This window comes from Camarhynchus parvulus, unplaced genomic scaffold (genome assembly GCF_901933205.1).
Source record: "Camarhynchus parvulus unplaced genomic scaffold, STF_HiC, whole genome shotgun sequence".
NCBI classification, from domain to species: Eukaryota; Metazoa; Chordata; class Aves; order Passeriformes; family Thraupidae; genus Camarhynchus; species Camarhynchus parvulus.
Window position 1 is genome coordinate 446762 of NW_022148237.1, and position 17242 is coordinate 464003.

General features: G+C 66.1%; 4 protein-coding genes and 2 non-coding genes across 7 annotated transcripts in view; 4 read left to right on the top strand and 2 right to left on the bottom strand.

Moving 5' to 3' along the window:
* FAU (FAU ubiquitin like and ribosomal protein S30 fusion) overlaps window positions 1-17242 on the bottom strand; it is a 581541-nt gene that overhangs the window by 246454 nt on the left and 317845 nt on the right. The gene's annotated exons all lie outside the window — the stretch shown is intronic.
* TMEM223 (transmembrane protein 223) lies at window positions 196-1187 on the top strand. Its single transcript, XM_030970002.1, has 2 exons — window positions 196-460; window positions 865-1187. Exons 1-2 carry the CDS (start codon window positions 202-204, stop codon window positions 1158-1160), a joined length of 555 nt encoding a protein of 184 aa, XP_030825862.1. The 5' UTR covers window positions 196-201; the 3' UTR covers window positions 1161-1187.
* On the top strand, window positions 2406-2596 carry LOC115916325. The gene has a single exon (XR_004061590.1). It is a non-coding gene; the product is annotated as a U2 spliceosomal RNA (small nuclear RNA).
* Window positions 4036-4226, bottom strand: LOC115916326. Its single transcript, XR_004061591.1, has one exon. It is a non-coding gene; the product is annotated as a U2 spliceosomal RNA (small nuclear RNA).
* On the top strand, window positions 5704-11591 carry OTUB1 (OTU deubiquitinase, ubiquitin aldehyde binding 1). 2 transcript variants are annotated; one of them, XM_030969988.1, is made up of 7 exons: window positions 5704-5807; window positions 6089-6150; window positions 6283-6381; window positions 6996-7114; window positions 8435-8519; window positions 9531-9725; window positions 11294-11591. In XM_030969988.1, exons 1-7 carry the CDS (start codon window positions 5747-5749, stop codon window positions 11489-11491), a joined length of 819 nt encoding a protein of 272 aa, XP_030825848.1. In that variant the 5' UTR covers window positions 5704-5746; the 3' UTR covers window positions 11492-11591. The 2 variants fall into 2 exon arrangements, with proteins under 2 accessions (XP_030825848.1, XP_030825847.1); XM_030969987.1 differs by lacking the exon at window positions 11294-11591 and adding an exon at window positions 10932-11279.
* On the top strand, window positions 11586-15942 carry FLRT1 (fibronectin leucine rich transmembrane protein 1). Its single transcript, XM_030969898.1, has 4 exons — window positions 11586-11645; window positions 12429-12475; window positions 13451-13545; window positions 14375-15942. The coding sequence occupies exons 1-4, from the start codon at window positions 11586-11588 to the stop codon at window positions 15802-15804; spliced, it is 1632 nt and encodes a 543-aa protein (XP_030825758.1). The 3' UTR covers window positions 15805-15942.

The window sequence follows — 17242 nt, forward strand, 5'->3', positions numbered from 1 at the left end:
GGGGGGGGTGCTGAGGGCAGGGCGGGAACGCGCCAGCAACAGAGATGGCGGCGAACGCGGAATCTGATTGGGTGATTCGGAATCAGCGCCACAGCCCATTGGCCAAGCCGCTACGTGCAACCTGATTGGCTGCGGCTCCTCGTTCGCCGCATCCGATTGGCTGATGCGCTGCGTGCCCCGGAAGTACCGGGGCCGCCCGGCATGGCGGCGCGGGCGGCGCTGGAGGTGGCGGCGGCGGCGGCGGCGCGGGACGTGGTTCTGTACGAGCACGACCGGAGCCGCTTCTTCCGCCTCGTGGGGCTCTTCTGCGCCAGCCAGGGGCTCTTCTGGGCCTACCTGGCGCACTTCGCCTTCACGGCGCTGCGCCCGGTGCCCGCTCCCGCTGCCGGGGCCGATGACCCGCTGCGACCCCGCGACAACAAGTGGCGCTTTGGGTTCACGGCGTCCTGCCTCACCGTCGGTACCGAGGGAGCGGGCACGGGAGTGAACCGGGGGGGAACCGGGGACACACCGGGGTCGCTCCAGGGTCGCACCGGGGCAGGGGAAGGGCACCGGGGCTGTCACCGGATGCGGGGGGGCGGGGCAGAGATGGGAACGGGATTGGGGCGGGGAAACCGGGACTGAACCGGGCTCAGGAGGGGACACGGGGCTCGCACCGGCTCCCCCCGGGGTCAGACCGGGGCTCAGGGGAGGGCACCGGGACTAAACCGGGGCTGAGGGGGGGACACGGGAGCTCCCACCGGGTGACACCGGATTCCCACCGGGGCTCAGGGGAGGGCACCGGGGCTGCCCCCGCGGCTCTCCCGGGCGGGGTCGGTTCCCCCGTTCCCATGCCCACGGTTGCCCCGCTCTCCCGGTGCCCAGGCTCGCTGACGGTGGCCGCGGGCTGGCTGCTGCCGCTGCGCTCGGTGGCGCGGCTGACGCTGCTGCGCGGCGGGGCCGCCGTGACCATCGGGACCCCGGGGCCGCTCGGCATCGGCCGCCGGACGCTCACGGTGCCGCTGCGGGACGTGGCCGGCGCCGCGCACCGGAGCGAGGCCGCGGCCGCGGTGCCCATCCGGGTCCGGGGCCGCCCGTTCTTCTTCCTGCTGGACAAACGGGGGAACCTCCGGGAGCCGCGGCTCTTCGATGTCACCGTGGGGGCGGCGCGGAAACTCTAGGGGACACCGGGGACACCGGGGGGACAGCGGGGGGACAGCGGGGGGACAGCGGGGACACTGAGGGGACACCGGGACACTGAGGGGACACCGGGGACAGCTCCGGGAGCCGCGGATCTCCGATGTCACCGTGGGAGCTGCCAGGAGACTCCGGGGGACCCCGGGGGTGCACGGGGACATCGGGGACATGGAGGGGACACCGAGGGGACACGGCCTGGGGACAGCAGGGACGTGGCCGGGACAAGGGGGAGACGCGGCAGCGGTGGCGCCTCCGGACAGCCGGTGTCACCTGTGGGCACCTCCCGTCACCTCCTGTCCCCCGGTGTCACCTCCTGTCAGCTGCGGTGCCCCGGTGTCACCGGTGCCACCTCCTGTCCCCCGGTGTCCTCTCCCACCCCCCAGAACTCAGCCGAGGGGACAGCGCCATTGCCCCAGCCTGTCCCAGCCTGTCCCCTGTCACCCCCAGAATAAAGCGAGGACCCTCCCCCGCCCTCTGAGGAGGGGATTTGGGGGGGTCCCCACCAGAATTTTGTGGCTTTTGTCACTTTGTGTCCCCCCACAAACCCTGGGACCATCATTTTGGGGGGAGGATTTGGGATCTCACCTGTCCTGGGAGGGGAATTTAGGGTCTCAATTCCCCCCTCCCCGGCCCCGGGGCAGGTTTTGGGGCACTTGGGGCAGTTTTGGGGTGTTTGGGGTTTTTTTGGGGTTTTTTGGGGGTCCCTGATCTCCCCTTCCCGAGCCCGGGTCCTTGAGGAGAAGGTGGGACCCCAATGGGAGCAACGGCGGGGGCGGGGCAGGGCGAATGCAAATGAGCGGATAGGCAATTAACATAATATCATAGAGGGGCGGGGCTTGTGCGACAAGAGGCGGGGTTGTGCTAAACCACCGGCGCGGGAGTGGGCGGGGCCAATGCAAATAAAGATAGGCACTCGGCCAATCGCGTTGCGAGGCGGGGAAAAGCGGTGGGCGGGGCTAGGAAAGACCAGCGGGCGGCCGTTGTCATTAAGAGGCGGGGTTATGCAGATTTCTTGAGCCGCCACGCGCGAAAGGCACGATGGGATCACTTTTTGGGGAGAATTTCGGGATTTTGGGGTCTGATCGTGCGGGACACGGAAACAAAGTGCGGGATGGGATGGGGAGAATATTCCAGAAGGGTTCGGGAGCGGTCGGAGCGCGGCGCGGGGGTGGCCGTGAGGTGCGGGCGGGCCGGGCGGGGCCGGGCGCGGCGCTGGGGGGTTTGCCGGTATCGCTTCTCGGCCTTTTGGCTAAGATCAAGTGTAGTATCTGTTCTTATCAGTTTAATATCTGATACGTCCTCGATGAGAGGACTTTATATTAAACGGATTTTTGGGCTCGGGAGTTGGACCCGGAGCTTGCTCCCTCCGCTCCGCGCATCGTCCCGGTATTGCAGTGCCTCCGGGAACGGTGCACCCCCACCACGGGGACCTTGCAATGGTGAAAGATAGATCTGATACCGCTGTAAATCGTGATTATATCGCGATATCAGCCCCATGATCCCGGTATTGCAATGCCTCCGGGAACGGTGCACCCCCACCACGGGGACCTTGCAATGGTGAAAGATAGATCTGATACCGCTGTAAATCGTGATTGTATCGCGATATCAGCCACATGATCCCGGTATTGCAGTGCCTCCGGGAACGGTGCACCCCCACCACGGGGACCTGTGAATGGTGAAAGATAGATCTGATACCGCTGTAAATCGTGATTATATCGCGATATCAGCCACATGATCCCGGTATTGCAGTGCCTCCGGGAACGGTGCACCCCCACCGGGGACCTGTGAATGGTGAAAAACAGGTCCAGAGCGCCTAAAGCTGGGAAAATCCGAGGTTATATCGCGATAGCAGCCGCGGTTCTGCTGACGGCTGTCGTTCTGCAGCTCATTGATTCCGTGTCGCACTCACCGTCCCGGTATTGCAGCGGCTCCGGGAACAGTGCACCAACGGGGACCTGAAGTGGTGAAAAATAGACCGAAAACTCCTCAAATGCGGTTTTAGAGGAATTCGATCGCGATTTCAGCCGTGCTTTAGTCGCTCGCTGGCACTCCGGGAGGGTGAGTGCGACCCAGAATGAATGAGCTGCCGAGGGACAGGGGCTGGCAAACGGAGGCTGATATCGCGATGTAATAATCATGATTTTAACTGATTCTGATCGATTTTTCACTGATACAGGTCCTGGTTGTGGGTGCACGGTACAATAACGGACACAGGGATAACATGGGGGCAGGACAAGGCAGGGACATGGGGACAGAATAAAGGACACACGGACAGGACAGAGGACAGGACACGGCACGCGATGGGGACACGACGCTGCCGTTGTTACCGAACTTTTATTTCCCACGTGAGGGTCCAGTACAGAATTGGAGGAGGGGTTTGTAAATGCGGGTGTGGCCCTTTAAGTGGGGCCGGATGGGCGTGGCCTCTAAAAGGGGTGTGGTCTGTGGGCATTAGTAGCGGCAGGGGTAAATATGAGTGACAGCAAAAGGGGCGGGACCTCACCTGAGGCCATAAAGCACGACTGTGGTAAAACTGCCGTAAAGTGAGTGGGCGTGGCCTGGCAGCGAGTGGGCGTGGCCTCAAAGGAGAATAGGCGTGACCTGACAGCGTGTGGGCGTGGCCTACGAGAAGGGGCGTGGCCTAGCAGCGAGTGGGCGGAGCCTTAAATTGGAGGGGGCATGGCGCTATAATCACAATATTTGATTTTTTGATGTATTTTTTACTATTCATAGGTCCCCGGTGGGGGTGCACCGTTCCCCGAGGTACTGCAATACCGGGATCATGTGGCTGATATCGCGATATAATCACGATTTACAGCGGTATCAGATCTATCTTTCACCATTGCAAGGTCCCCGTGGTGGGGGTGCACCGTTCCCGGAGGCACTGCAATACCGGGACGATGCGCGGAGCGGAGGGAGCAAGCTCCGGGTCCAACTCCCGAGCCCAAAAATCCGTTTAATATAAAGTCCTCTCATCGAGGACGTATCAGATATTAAACTGATAAGAACAGATACTACACTTGATCTTAGCCAAAAGGCCGAGAAGCGATACCGGCAAACCCCCCAGCGCCGCGCCCGGCCCCGCCCGGCCCGCCCGCACCTCACGGCCACCCCCGCGCCGCGCTCCGACCGCTCCCGAACCCTTCTGGAATATTCTCCCCATCCCATCCCGCATTTTGTTTCCGTGTCCCGCACGACCTGACCCCAAAATCCCGAAATTCTCCCCAAAAAGTGATCCCATCGTGCCTTTCGCGCGTGGCGGCTCAAGAAATCTGCATAACCCCGCCTCTTAATGACAACGGCCGCCCGCTGGTCTTTCCTAGCCCCGCCCACCGCTTTTCCCCGCCTCGCAACGCGATTGGCCGAGTGCCTATCTTTATTTGCATTGGCCCCGCCCACTCCCGCGCCGGTGGTTTAGCACAACCCCGCCTCTTGTCGCACAAGCCCCGCCCCTCTATGATATTATGTTAATTGCCTATCCGCTCATTTGCATCCATCCTGCCCCGCCCCCGCCGTTGTCCCCTTTGGGGTCCCACCTTTCCCCCCAAGGAGCCGGCGGGGGAGGGGGAGCTCAGGGACCCCCTAAAAACCCTAAAAACCCCAAATAAACCCCCAAAACCCCCGCGCCGCGCTCGCACCCTTCACATCCCATTCCCGACCTCTTCCCCCAGCTCATCCCGCACTTTCCTCCCGCGTCCCGCTCGACCCGACCCCAAAAATCCCGAAAATCTCCCCCGAAAAAATGCTCCCAGCATGCCTTTCGCTGGCTGCCGCGTCTGTTTTGCATAACCCCGCCCCCCAGCCCGGCAGCGCGGGAAGTTTAAAGGCGCGGAGCGGAGCCGGGGGAGAATGGGGAAAACTGGGGATTTTGGGGAGTTTGGGTGAGGAGTGAGGAGGGGGTGGGGGCTCTGGGAGGGGTTACCTGGGCTCACCTGCCCGGGGATCCCCTGGGGGACACCTGGGGGGCACCTGGGCACGGGGAGGTGCCAAAGAAGGCGCTGAGGGAGCGAGGTTTGTTCCACAATGGACACTTTCACCTTCCCAGTCCCCCCAGTTCCATCCCAGTCCCTCCCATTCTCTCCCAGCACGTCCTTGTAACCCCAGGAAAAAGCAGGGCAGTGAGAGGAAAACCAGTTTAAACACAGGCAAAACCTTTTTTTTGCCCATAATCTGTTAATCTGTTCAAACGGAGGGGGAACCCCTTGCCCGGCGCTCCGCCGAGTCCAATCACGCCTTTTTAATTCTTTTCCCTGCTCCAATTAAAAACTAATCAATATTTTTCTTCGTTTTCGCTCGAAAGATCACAAAGCCGCGGGGATCACCGAGGCACCGACCCTCGGAGCGAGGCTGGCCGGGACCATCCCGGGGCTCCCGGAGGTTCCCGGGCCTTCCCCGGGGCCGCCATCGCTCCCTGAGGGCGGCTCCGCCATGAGGGGAAAGGGGCGTGGCCAATCATCACGAGCCACGCCCATCGTGGGCGGAGCCTTTCCCGCTCCCGGAAGCGGCGCGGGCGGTGCCCCGGAAGCGGCGGGCGCTGACCCGGAAGCGGCGCGGGGCGGGCAGGGCGGCGATGGCGGCGGAGGAGCCTCAGCAGCCGCAGCCGGAGCCGCTGGCCGGCAGCGATGCCGACGGTACCGACGGAGCCCCTTCCTCACCCATCCCCACACCGCGGCCGCGCCACGGGATCCCCCCCGGTTCTCCCTCGCGCCGCGGCCTCGTTACTCCCGGGAGGGCCTCCATCACCCCGGTTCACCGAAGGCACCAAACCCGCCCCGATCCCCCCAGTTTCCCCCTTTAGGACCCTGCCGGGGGCACCCCAGCCCCTCCCGGTTGGGCTGAGCCGCGCTCGGGACCCCCCGTTAACCCCCGGTAACCCCCGGTGTCCCCCCGGTGACTCCCGGTGTCCCCGCAGGTGTGAACTGCCTGGCCTACGACGAGGCCATCATGGCGCAGCAGGACCGGATCCAGCAGGAGGTGCGGATCCCCCTCCCCACATCCCTCCGGGACCCCCCAGACCGGCCCCGGGGGGGTCCCGGTGGTCCCGGGGGGGGGTCCCGGGGCTGTCCCCGGTTTGTGACCCCCTCCCCCCACCCCGGCTGGGCGCAGATCGCGGTGCAGAACCCGCTGGTGTCCGAGCGCCTGGAGCTGGCCGAGCTCTACAAGGAGTACGCGGAGGATGACCACGTGTACCAGGAGAAAATCAAGGTGGGGACTGGGAGGGACTGGGATGGGACTGGGATGGACTGGGAGGGACTGGGATGGACTGGGATGGGACTGGGATGGACTGGGAGGGACTGGGAGGGACTGGGAGGGACTGGGATGGGACTGGGTGGGACTGGGATGGACTGGGATGGACTGGGAGGGACTGGGGGGGACTGGGATGGACTGGGAGGGACTGGGAGGGACTGGGATGGGACTGGGATGGACTGGGAGGGACTGGGATGGGACTGACTGGGACTGGGATGGACTGGGTGGACTGGGAGGGACTGGGAGGGATGGGATGGACTGGGATGGACTGGGAGGGACTGGGATGGACTGGGAGGGATTGGGATGGTCTGGGAGGGACTGGGAGGCGCTGGGACACTGGGCCTGGCTGTCCCCTGGGGATGTCCCCGTGTCCTGCTGGTGTCCCCCCTGTGTCCCCACAGCGTCCCTGTCCTGGCTGCCGCTGGGGACATCCCCAGTGTCCCCAATGTCCACGTGTCCCCCACCGTGTCCCTGCAGTCCCTGTCCCCGGGCTGTCCCCACGGTGTCCCCGGGCTGTCCCTGTCCCCAGGGATGTCCCCACGGTGTCCCCACGGTGTCCCCGCTGTCCCCAGGACCTGCTGCAGAAGTACTCGTACATCCGGAAGACGCGGCCGGACGGGAATTGTTTCTACCGCGCCTTCGGCTTCGCGCACCTGGAGGCGCTGCTGGAGGACGGCCAGGAGCTGCAGCGGTGAGGGAGCCCAAAAACGGGACGGGAACGGCCTGAAACGGCCCAAAAACGGCACAAAAATAACCTGAAACGGCCCAAAACCGGCACAAACAGCCCCAAAATAACCTGAAACAGCCCAAAAACGGGACAGGAACGGCCTGAAACGGCCCAAAAACGGCACAAAAATAACCCAAAACAGCCCAAAATGGCACAAAAATAACCCAAAATAGCCCAAAAACGGCACAAACAGCCCCAAAATAACCTGAAACAGCCCAAAAACGGGATGGGAACGGCTGAAACGGCCCAAACACGGCCCAAAAACCTGAAACAGCTCAAAAACGGCACAAACAGCCCCAAAATAACCCAAAATAGCCCAAAACCGGCACAAACAGCCCCAAAATAACCTGAAACAGCCCAAAAACAGCACAAACAGCCCCAAAATAACCCAAAACAGCCCAAAAATGGGATGGGAACGGCCAAACGGCACTGAAACGGCCCAAAACGGCACAAACCGCCCCAAAATAACCTAACCCAAAAATGGACAGCCAAATGGCCCAAAAATGGCACAAAAATAACCTGAAACGGCTCAAAACCGGCACAAACAGCCCCAAAATAACCCAAAACAGCCCAAAAATGGCACAAACAGCCCCAAAAGCAGCCTGGAACAGCCCCAAAACGGCGCAGAAATAACCTGAAGCAGCCCAAAACCAACCCAAAACACCCCAAAAAATAATCTGAAACAGCCCTGAGAAGCCAAAACCCCCCAAAACACTCCAAAAACAACCCGGGGAACCCCAAAATACACCCAGGGATCCCAAAAAACAGCCTAGGGACCCCAAAAACACCCCAAAAATACCCGCTGGGCACCACGGAACATCCAGAGAGCTCCCTCAAAACGCTCCAGGACCCCCCAAAACCCCCACAAATCACCCCCTGAGCCCCCCAGACCCCTTTGGGTGCCCCCCAGACCCCTTTGGGTGCCCCCCAGGTCCCCCCAGGTTCCCCCAGACCCCTTTGGGTGCCCCCCAGGTCCTCCCAAGGTTCCCCCCCCAGACCCCTTTGGGTGCCCCCAGACCCCTCTGGGTGCCCCCCAGACCCCTTTGGGTGCCCCCAGACCCCTCTGGATGCCCCCCAAGCCCCCCTCGGTGCCCCCCCAGACCCCTTTGGGTGCCCCCAGACCCCTTTGGGTGCCCCCCAGACCCCTTTGGATGCCCCCAGACCCCTCTGGATGCCCCCAGACCCCTTTGGGTGCCCCCCAGACCCCTCTGGATGCCCCCAGACCCCTTTGGGTGCCCCCAGACCCCTCTGGATGCCCCCCGAGCCCCCCTCGGTGCCCCCCAGGTTCAAGGAGGTGTCGGCGCGCAGCAAGGAGGAGCTGGTGGCTCAGGGCTTCACCGAGTTCACCATCGAGGACTTCCACAACACGGTGGGGCTGGGGGCTCGGGGGGGCTCAAGGTGGGGCTGGGGGCTTTGGAGGGGCTCTGGGGGGGTTCAGGAGAGTCCTAGGGGGGCTCTGGAGGAGGTTTTGGGGGCTCTGGGGGTCTCTAGAAGGCTTTTGGGGGCTCTGGGGGGGCTTGGGGGGCTTTGGAGGAGGTTCTTGGGGGGTCTGGGGGCTCTAGGGGGCTTGGGGGGGGGGCTGGGGTGGGGTTGGGGGGCTCGGGGGGGGCTCAGAGGGGTGACCCAGGTGTGTGTGACAGGTGTGTGACCCAGGTGTGTGACACAGGTGTGTGTGACAGGTGTGTGTGACAGGTGTGTGTGACACAGGTGTGTGTGACACAGGTGTGTGTGACAGGTGTGTGACACAGGTGTGTGTGACAGGTGTGTGTGACACAGGTGTGTGTGACACAGGTGTGTGTGACCCAGGTGTGACAGGTGTGACCCAGGTGTGACAGGTGTGACCCAGGTGTGACAGGTGTGTGTGACAGGTGTGTGACCCAGGTGTGACAGGTGTGACACATGTGTGTGTGACAGGTGTGACCCAGGTGTGTGTGACAGGTGTGTGACACAGGTGTGACCCAGGTGTGTGACACAGGTGTGTGTGTACAGGTGTGTGTGACAGGTGTGACCCAGGTGTGACCCAGGTGTGACAGGTGTGTGTGACAGGTGTGACCCAGGTGTGACAGGTGTGTGACACAGGTGTGTGTGACAGGTGTGACAGGTGTGACCCAGGTGTGACCCAGGTGTGACCCAGGTGTGTCCCACAGCTGATGGAGCTGATTGAGCGCGTGGAGCGCCGGGTGTGTGTGACAGGTGTGACCCAGATGTAACAGATGTTACACAGGTGTGACACAGGTGTGACCCAGGTGTGACAGGTGTGTGTGACAGGTGTGACCCAGGTGTGACAGGTGTGTGTGACAGGTGTGTGACACAGGTGTGACACAGGTGTGTGATAGGTGTGCCAGGTGTGACCCAGGTGTGACCCAGGTGTGTCCCACAGCTGATGGAGCTGATCGAGCGCGTGGAGCGCCGGGTGCCGCTGCCCGAGCTGCTGGCTGCCTTTAACGAGCCGGCCACGTCGGATTACCTGGTGGTTTACCTGCGCCTGCTCACCTCGGGCTGCCTGCAGCGCCACCGGCGCTTCTTCGAGCAGTTCCTGGAGGGCGGCCGCAGCATCAAGGAGTTCTGCCAGCAGGTACGGCCACCTGGGCACCTCTGAGGGACACCTGGGCCACCTGGGCACCTCTGAGGGACACCTGGGGCACCTGGGCACCTCTGAGGGGCACCTGGGGCACCTGGGCACCTCTGAGGGACACCTGGGGCACCTGGGGCACCTCTGAGGGGCACCTGGGCACCTCTGAGGGGCACCTGGGCACCGCACCTGGAGCACCTGGGGCACCTGGGCACCTCTGAGGGACACCTGGGGCACCTGGGCACCTCTGAGGGACACCTGGGGCACCTGGGCACCTCTGAGGGGCACCTGGGCACCTTACCTGGAGCACCGGAGACGCCTCTGCCAATGTGAGGACACCTGGGCGCCTCTGCTGTACCTGGGGCACCTGGGCACCTGTCACCGTGCCTGGGGCGCCTGGGCACCGCGGAGGGAGACCTGGCGCACCTGGCGCACCGCTGAGCGGACGCCTGGGGTCCCCTCTGTGTCCCCCACTGACCGCTGAGTCCCCTTTGTGTCCCCTCTGTCTGTCTGTCTGTCTGTCCCCTCTGTGTCCATCTCTCTGTCCCCGCAGGAGGTGGAGCCCATGTGCAAGGAGAGCGACCACACTGACCCTTGTCTGTCTGTCTGTCTGTCTGTCTGTCTGTCCCTTTCAGGAGGTGGAGCCCATGTGCAAGGAGAGCGACCACACTGACCCTTGTCTGTCTGTCTGTCTGTCCCTTGCAGGAGGTGGAGCCCATGTGCAAGGCCGCCGCCACATCCCCATCACTGACCATTGTCTGTCTGTCCCTCTGTCTGTCTGTCCCTAGGAGGTGGAGCCCATGTCCAAGGAGAGTGACCAGTGTCACTGACCACTGTCTGTCTGTCTGTCTGTCTGTCTGTCTGTCTGTCCCTAGGAGGTGGAGCCCATGTCCCTCACACCTCACTGATCATTGTCGCTGACCACACTGACCACTGTCCATCTGTCTGTCTGTCTGTCTGTCCCTTTCAGGAGGTGGAGCCCATGTGCAAGGAGAGCGACCAGTGTCACTGACCACTGTCTGTCTGTCTGTCCGTCTGTCCCTAGGAGGTGGAGCCCATGTGCAAGGAGAGTGACCAGTGTCACTGACCACTGTCTGTCCGTCTGTCTGTCTGTCCCTTTCAGGAGGTGGAGCCCATGTGCAAGGAGAGTGACCACATCCACATCATCACTGACCACTGTCTGTCTGTCTGTCTGTCTGTCCCTTGCAGGAGGTGGAGCCCATGTGCAAGGAGAGCGACCACATCCACATCATCACTGACCATTGTCTGTCCGTCTGTCTGTCTGTCTGTCCGTCTGTCCCTAGGAGGTGGAGCCCATGTGCAAGGAGAGCGACCACATCCACATCATCACTGACCATTGTCTGTCTGTCTGTCTGTCTGTCCCGTTTCCTAGGAGGTGGAGCCCATGTGCAAGGAGAGCGACCACATCCACATCATCACTGACCACTGTCTGTCTGTCTGTCCGTCTGTCCCTAGGAGGTGGAGCCCATGTGCAAGGAGAGCGACCACATCCACATCATCACTGACCATTGTCTGTCTGTCTGTCTGTCTGTCTGTCCGTCTGTCCCTAGGAGGTGGAGCCCATGTGCAAGGAGAGCGACCACATCCACATCATCGCGCTGGCGCGGGCGCTGCACGTCTCCATCCTGGTGGAGTACATGGACCGGGGCGAGGGCGGCGCCACCAACCCGCACGTGTTCCCCGAGGGCTCCCAGCCCCGCGTCTGCCTCCTCTACCGCCCCGGCCACTACGACATCCTCTACAAGTGACCCCCGAGCCGAGACCCCCGCCCCGGGCGACCCCCGGGACCCCCCGAGCTCCGCCCGGCCCCGCCCCGCTGCGTCCCACCCACCCGAAATAAAGATGTGGCCCCCAGGGCTGAGTGGGGGTGGTTATTTGGGGAGGGGGAGGTCGGGGAAGGGGGTGGGAGGGGGGGTGGATGCTCTTGGGGGGGTGGGGAGGGGCAGTTTGGGGTGAGGAGGGGCAGTTTGGGGTGGGGAAGGGGGTGGAAGGGGCAGTTTGAGGTCGGAAGGGGCAGTTTGGGGTGGAAGGGGAAGTTTGGGGCAGAAACGGGGCAGTTGAGGGGGTGGGAGGAGGTTGGGACCCCCCTTTTGGGGCAGTGTTGGGGATCGAAGTGGGGGAAAAGATTTGGGGACCCCTTTGGGTGACACGCGAGGGGTCTCAGAGGTTTGGGGGGAGCTGGGGAGGGGTAAATAGGGCTGGGGGGGGCCAATTTTGGGGAGGGGGCGTCCCAGGGGCAAGACCCTCTCCCTCCCCACTCTGAGGGGACACAGAACCCCCCAGGACCCCCAAATTCCCCCCTCCTCACATCGGGGGGGGTCCAGCGCTATCCCCCCGCCCCCCTTCCCAAAACCCGAGGCAGGGAAGCGCCAGCGCCCCCTCCCCAAATTCCAGCTGCGCCCCGGATTCACCGAGCCCAAATCCCCGAATCCCTCCGCACCGGGGGGCGGTCCCGGCCCGGTCCATCCCCTCCCATCCCCCCCAATTCCCCGGTACCGGGGGGCGGTCCCGGTCAATCCCCCCGCACCGAGGGCGGTCCCGGTTCATTCCCCGCCCCCCAAATCCCCGGTACCGGGGGAGGGGTCCCGGTCCCGCCCCCCCCCCCCCCCCAATTCCCTCCCGCACCGGGGGCGGTCCCGGTCCTGCCCCCCCCCCCCCTCCGCCGCCGCCTTCCCACGCCCGCAGCCGCCGCCGCCGCCGCCGGGCCCGCACGCGCCGGCCGGAGCCACCCGGTAAGGATCCCCCGACCCCCCGACCCCCCGGGACCCCCTCCCCAAATCCACCCCTTCCCCCTCCCGCCCCGGTACCCGCGGATGCTCCAGCGCGGGGGGGGGGGGAGGCTCCGTTCGGCCGGAGCGGGGCCCGATCCCACCCGAGGCCCCTCGGAGCGACCCCCGCACCCAGGGACCCCCACACACACAGGGACCCCCGCCACACAAGGGCCCCAAACCAGGGCCCCCCAAATCCGCCGTGTCCCTTCCCCCCATTCCCAGGGATGCTCCAGCCATCCCGGGGGGAGGGGCCCGGGAGGAGAGGGGAGGGGGGGACCCAGGCCCAGCCCGAGCCCCCCGCCCGGGCTCCCCAGATCCCAGCGGGACCCCCGGGACCCTCCCCCTCCCAAAACCCTCCCGGTACCGGGGATGCTCCGGGGGGGGGAGGGGGAGGGACCGTCCGGGCTGGGGGAGGGGAGGGCAGAGGGGCCCGGAGGTCTGACCCCCCAAACACTCCCCCCTCCCAGCAGCACCCCCAGACCCCCGGGACCCCCGGGACCCCCGGGACCCCCGGGACCCCCGGGAACCGAGGATGCCCCTGGAGGGGGAGGGGCAGGATCAGGGTTTAGGGCAGCGACCCCCCCCCTCATTTCCATGGGATCCCCCCCAAAATCTCCCCTGCCCCCCCCAGGCTCACGGGGGGGTCACCTGGGGGTGTCACCTGTGTGTCCCCCTCCCCCCCGGGGGTGTCACCTGACCCCCCCCGAGCCCGGGGCTGACGCAAGGGGGTCCCTGGGGGGGCACCAAGCTCCCGGGGGGGACCTAACGAGGCGCTGCTAATGAGGGGGGGTTCATTAACCACGCTGCTAATTAACCCCCGGGGGTTGGGGGAAGGGCCCGCACACCTGGGTCCTGCCGGCTGTCTCATTAAGGGGGGGCGGGGGGTGTCGCATGAGGATCCCCCCCATGGCTGACGCCCCCTCCCCACCCCCCCAGCGGCCCCCCCGGCGGGGCGGGGGGGCCATGGAGCCCCGGGCCCGGTGAGCACGGCCGGGCACGAGGAGGAGCCCGAGGGGAGCGACAGGAGCCAGGTACGGCCCCGCCCCCCCCGGACACACCTGGAGGGATGGGGGGGACCCCCCCAGGGTGGGCGGGGGGCGTGGGGGGGGTTTGGGGTGTCCCTGGTCTGGGGTTGGGGGCGGGGGGGGTCTATAATGGGGGGAGAGGGGTCCCTGCCCTCTCTGTGGGGTCAGGTTGGGGGTCCTGGTGCCCTTTTAATGGGGGGTCCTGATCCTCTTTAGTAGGGGGGGGCAGGGGGGTCCCACCTTTCATTTGGGGTCCGGCTGGGGGTCTTGGTCCCGCTATAATGGGGGTCTGAGGGGGGGTCCTACTTTTCATTTCGGGTCAAGATGGGGGTCCTGGTCCCCATTTAATGGGGGGGGCCTGGTCCCCCTTTAAAGGGGGGTCCTGCCTGACATTTGGGATCAGTCAGGGGGTCCTGGTCCCCCTTTAATAGGGGGGTCCTTCCTTTAATTTGGGGTCAGGTTGGGGATCCTGGTCCCCCTCTAATGGGGGGTCCTGGTCCCCCTTTAGTGGGCGATGCTGAGGAGGGGTCCTGCTTTACATTTGGGGTCAGGTTGGGGGTCCTGGTCTCCCTTTAACAGGGAATGCAGAGGGGGGTCCTGCGCTATGTTTGGGGTCAGGCTGGGGGTCCTGGTCCCCATTTAATGGGGGGTCCTGCCTTTTATTTAGGGTCAGGCTGGGGGTCCTGATCCCCCTTTAGTGGGGATGCAGGGGGGGGGGTCCTGCCTTTCATTCGAGCTCAGGCTGGGGTGGGGCCACACCCCCCAGGTGGTCTCACGACCACGCCCCTCCCCACCCCCCTGACCCCTCCCCCTCTCTCCCCCCCTCCTCCCACAGGCCACCCATCCACCCATGGCCCCCCCTCCCCGTCCCCTCCCCGTCCCCCGGTCACCGCGGGGGGGGGGACCCCAAAGGCTGCTGACCACCGGCATCCCCTGCTAACCACCGCGACCACCGCGACCACCATCCCGCTGCTGACCACCGGCCTCACCCTGCTGACCACCGCGACCACCGCGACCACCATCCCGCTGCTGACCACCGCCCTCACCCTGCTGACCGCCGCCGCGCCCCCCGCGGCCGCCTGTCCCGCCGTTTGCCGCTGCTCCGGCGGCCGCGTTTACTGCAACGACCGCGGGCTGACGGCCGTGCCCGAGGGGCTCCCTCCCGGCGCCACCACGCTGTTCCTGCAGAACAACCGCATCGGCGACGCGGGCATCCCGGCTCGCCTGGGCCGGCTGCCGGCGCTGCGGGTGCTCTACCTGTACGCCAACGCTCTGGAGCAGCTGCCGGCTCACCTGCCGCCGGCTCTGCGGGAGCTGCACCTGCAGGAGAACAACGTGCGCGGCCTCTGCCGCCGGGCGCTGGCCCGGGCGCCGCTGCTCGAGCGGCTGCACCTGGACGATAACTCGGTGTCGGCGGCCGGCATCGAGGAGGACGCGTTCGCCGAGAACCGCCGGCTGCGCCTCCTCTTCCTCTCTCGGAACCACCTGAGCAGCGTCCCCGCGGGGCTGCCGCCGGCGCTGGAGGAGCTGCGGCTGGACGATAACCGCATCCACACCATCCCGCTGCGGGCCTTCGAGGGGCTGCCGGCGCTGCGGCGCCTGGTGCTGGACGGGAACCTCCTGGCGAACCAGCGCATGGCCGACGACACCTTCAGCCGCCTGGGGAACCTCAGCGAGCTCTCGCTGGGCCGCAACGCGCTGGCGGCGCCCCCCGCCAACCTGCCCCGGGCTCGGCTCCGCCGCCTCTCGCTGGCCGCCAACGCCATCAGCCACGTCCCGGCCGGAGCTCTGGCCAGGATGAGGGCCCTGGAGCGGCTGGATCTGTCGGACAACAACCTGACCACGCTGCCCAGGGGGCTCTTCGACGACCTGGGCAGCCTGAGCCACCTGGGGCTGCGTAACAACCCCTGGTTCTGCGGCTGTAACCTGGCCTGGCTGCGGGACTGGCTGCGGCGCCGCGCTCCGCCGCGCCTGGAGGTGCGGGGGCTGCTGTGCCAGGCCCCGGCCCGGCTGCGGGGGCTGCCGGTGGGAGAGCTCCGGGGGGAGATGGACGCTTGCGAGAACCCGGCAGGCGCGGCGGGAACGGGCGCGGGCCGTCCCCGCCCGTCTCGCCCGGCGTTTCCCGCGGCGCCGGGAGGAGCGGCCGCCGCCTCGCCGGGGCTCTGGGTGCAGGCGGCTCCCGGCGGGGCCCTGCGGGTCCGGTGGCCGCCGGCGCCTCCCGGGGCGTCGCTGAGGCTGAGCTGGCTGCGGCCCGGGGGAGCGTGACCGAGACCTTGGTGCGGGGAGCGCGGCGAGTACGTGGTGCGGGCGCTGCAGCCCGGAGCCCCTGTACCGGGTGTGCCTCGCCGCCCTGGAGCCCCCGCCGCTCCCCGCTCTGCGCCCAAGCCCGGGCCGGTGCGGGGGACCCTCTAACCCGGGGCAGCCCCCGAGCCACGGCGGGGACGCGACCCCGCGCTGCTGCCCCGGCCGCGGCTCTGGGGGCGGCGGCGGCGGCGGCGGCCGGGGTGGTGCTGGGGTGCTGGGGGTGCTGGAGGAAGAGGAGGAGGAGGATGGGGCTGGGGGGGCGCCGCCGCTGCCGCCCCCAAAGGCGGCGGGGGGCGCGGTTGGCGCTGCGGCCGCTGCGGGCCCCGGACGAGGGCGGGATCCGCACCGTGTTCCCCCCCCCGCCGCCGCCGCCGCCGCCGCCGCCGCTGCCCCCCCCCGGCGTGCGGGGCTACCGGGGGGGGCAGGTGCCGCACGGGGGGGGCGGAGGGGGGTCCTGATGGATGGGGGAGGGGGCGGCCTCTTTTTTTGGGACACCCCACCCCCGCCCGTTTTGGGGGATCCCCTCCCGGGCCTGGCTCTGAGGACGTTTTTTGGGGGAGGGAACTTTTAGGGGCGTTTTGGCTTTTTTAAGGTGGGGTTTTTTTCGGCACCGCGGCTTTTTGGGGGGAAAAATGGCAGATTTGTGCAGGAATGGGATTCGGGGGGTGGGGGGGTGGATGGACCCCGACAGCTACGACTCCCCCCCCCCCCTATTGGGACCTCCGGGAGAACCCCAGGCCCCGTCAGAGCCTGGGGGTGGGGAGGATCCAGGGGTCGCGGTGGGTCCCCCTTCCCCCGTGTCCCCCCTTCCCCTCCCCCCTCCGCGAGGTGCCTTCACCCCTCCCCCCGCCCCTGCCGTTGGATTTGGGGTAAAAAGGACCAAAATCAGGACAAACCGACCTGGGAGGGCCAAGGGGGACCCAAAATCCCCCCTCTGCGCCCCCCCCCCCCAATAAACCCAGCGGCTCCTTTTCCTGCCGGTGCCTCTTTCCCGTGGGATGGGGTGTCCGGGGGGGGGAATTTGGGGTGGGGAAGGGGGGATGTGACAGTGGGGGAGGGGATGTGACATTGGGGGTGTCACTGGAGGGGTGGGGGTGTCACTGGGGGTCCCGGGGGGGGGGTGACACGGGGACCCCTCGGAGCAGGACGAGCAGTGGGGGAGGGGTGGAGGGGGACACGAGGGGTGGGAAGGGGGAGGGGAGGGGTCACACCAGGGCCCTGCCAAGGTCACACGTGTGTCACTCGCCACCCCCTGGATTCCCCTCCGTGACTCCCACTGGCCACGGGAGAGGGTCCCCCGTGCAAGCCCCGCCCCTTTGGTGCAAGCCCCGCCCCTTTGGTGCAAGCCCCGCCCCTCTCCCTTCCCAGCGAGACCTCCGCGCCGCCAGGGGGCGCTCCC

Coding starts and splice junctions, on each gene's coding strand:
- TMEM223 (XM_030970002.1), top strand. CDS start 202: ATGGCGGCGCGGGCGGCGCTGGAGGTGGCGGCGGCGGCGGCGGCGCGG. Junction 461..864: donor GGCGTCCTGCCTCACCGTCG/GTACCGAGGGAG, acceptor CCCGGTGCCCAG/GCTCGCTGACGGTGGCCGCG.
- FLRT1 (XM_030969898.1), top strand. CDS start 11,586: ATGTGGCCCCCAGGGCTGAGTGGGGGTGGTTATTTGGGGAGGGGGAGG. Junction 11,646..12,428: donor GGGGGAGGTCGGGGAAGGGG/GTGGGAGGGGGG, acceptor CCACGCCCGCAG/CCGCCGCCGCCGCCGCCGGG. Junction 13,546..14,374: donor AGGGGAGCGACAGGAGCCAG/GTACGGCCCCGC, acceptor CTCCTCCCACAG/GCCACCCATCCACCCATGGC.
- OTUB1 (XM_030969987.1), top strand. CDS start 5,747: ATGGCGGCGGAGGAGCCTCAGCAGCCGCAGCCGGAGCCGCTGGCCGGC. Junction 6,382..6,995: donor TGTACCAGGAGAAAATCAAG/GTGGGGACTGGG, acceptor CGCTGTCCCCAG/GACCTGCTGCAGAAGTACTC. Junction 8,520..9,530: donor TCGAGGACTTCCACAACACG/GTGGGGCTGGGG, acceptor TGTGTCCCACAG/CTGATGGAGCTGATCGAGCG.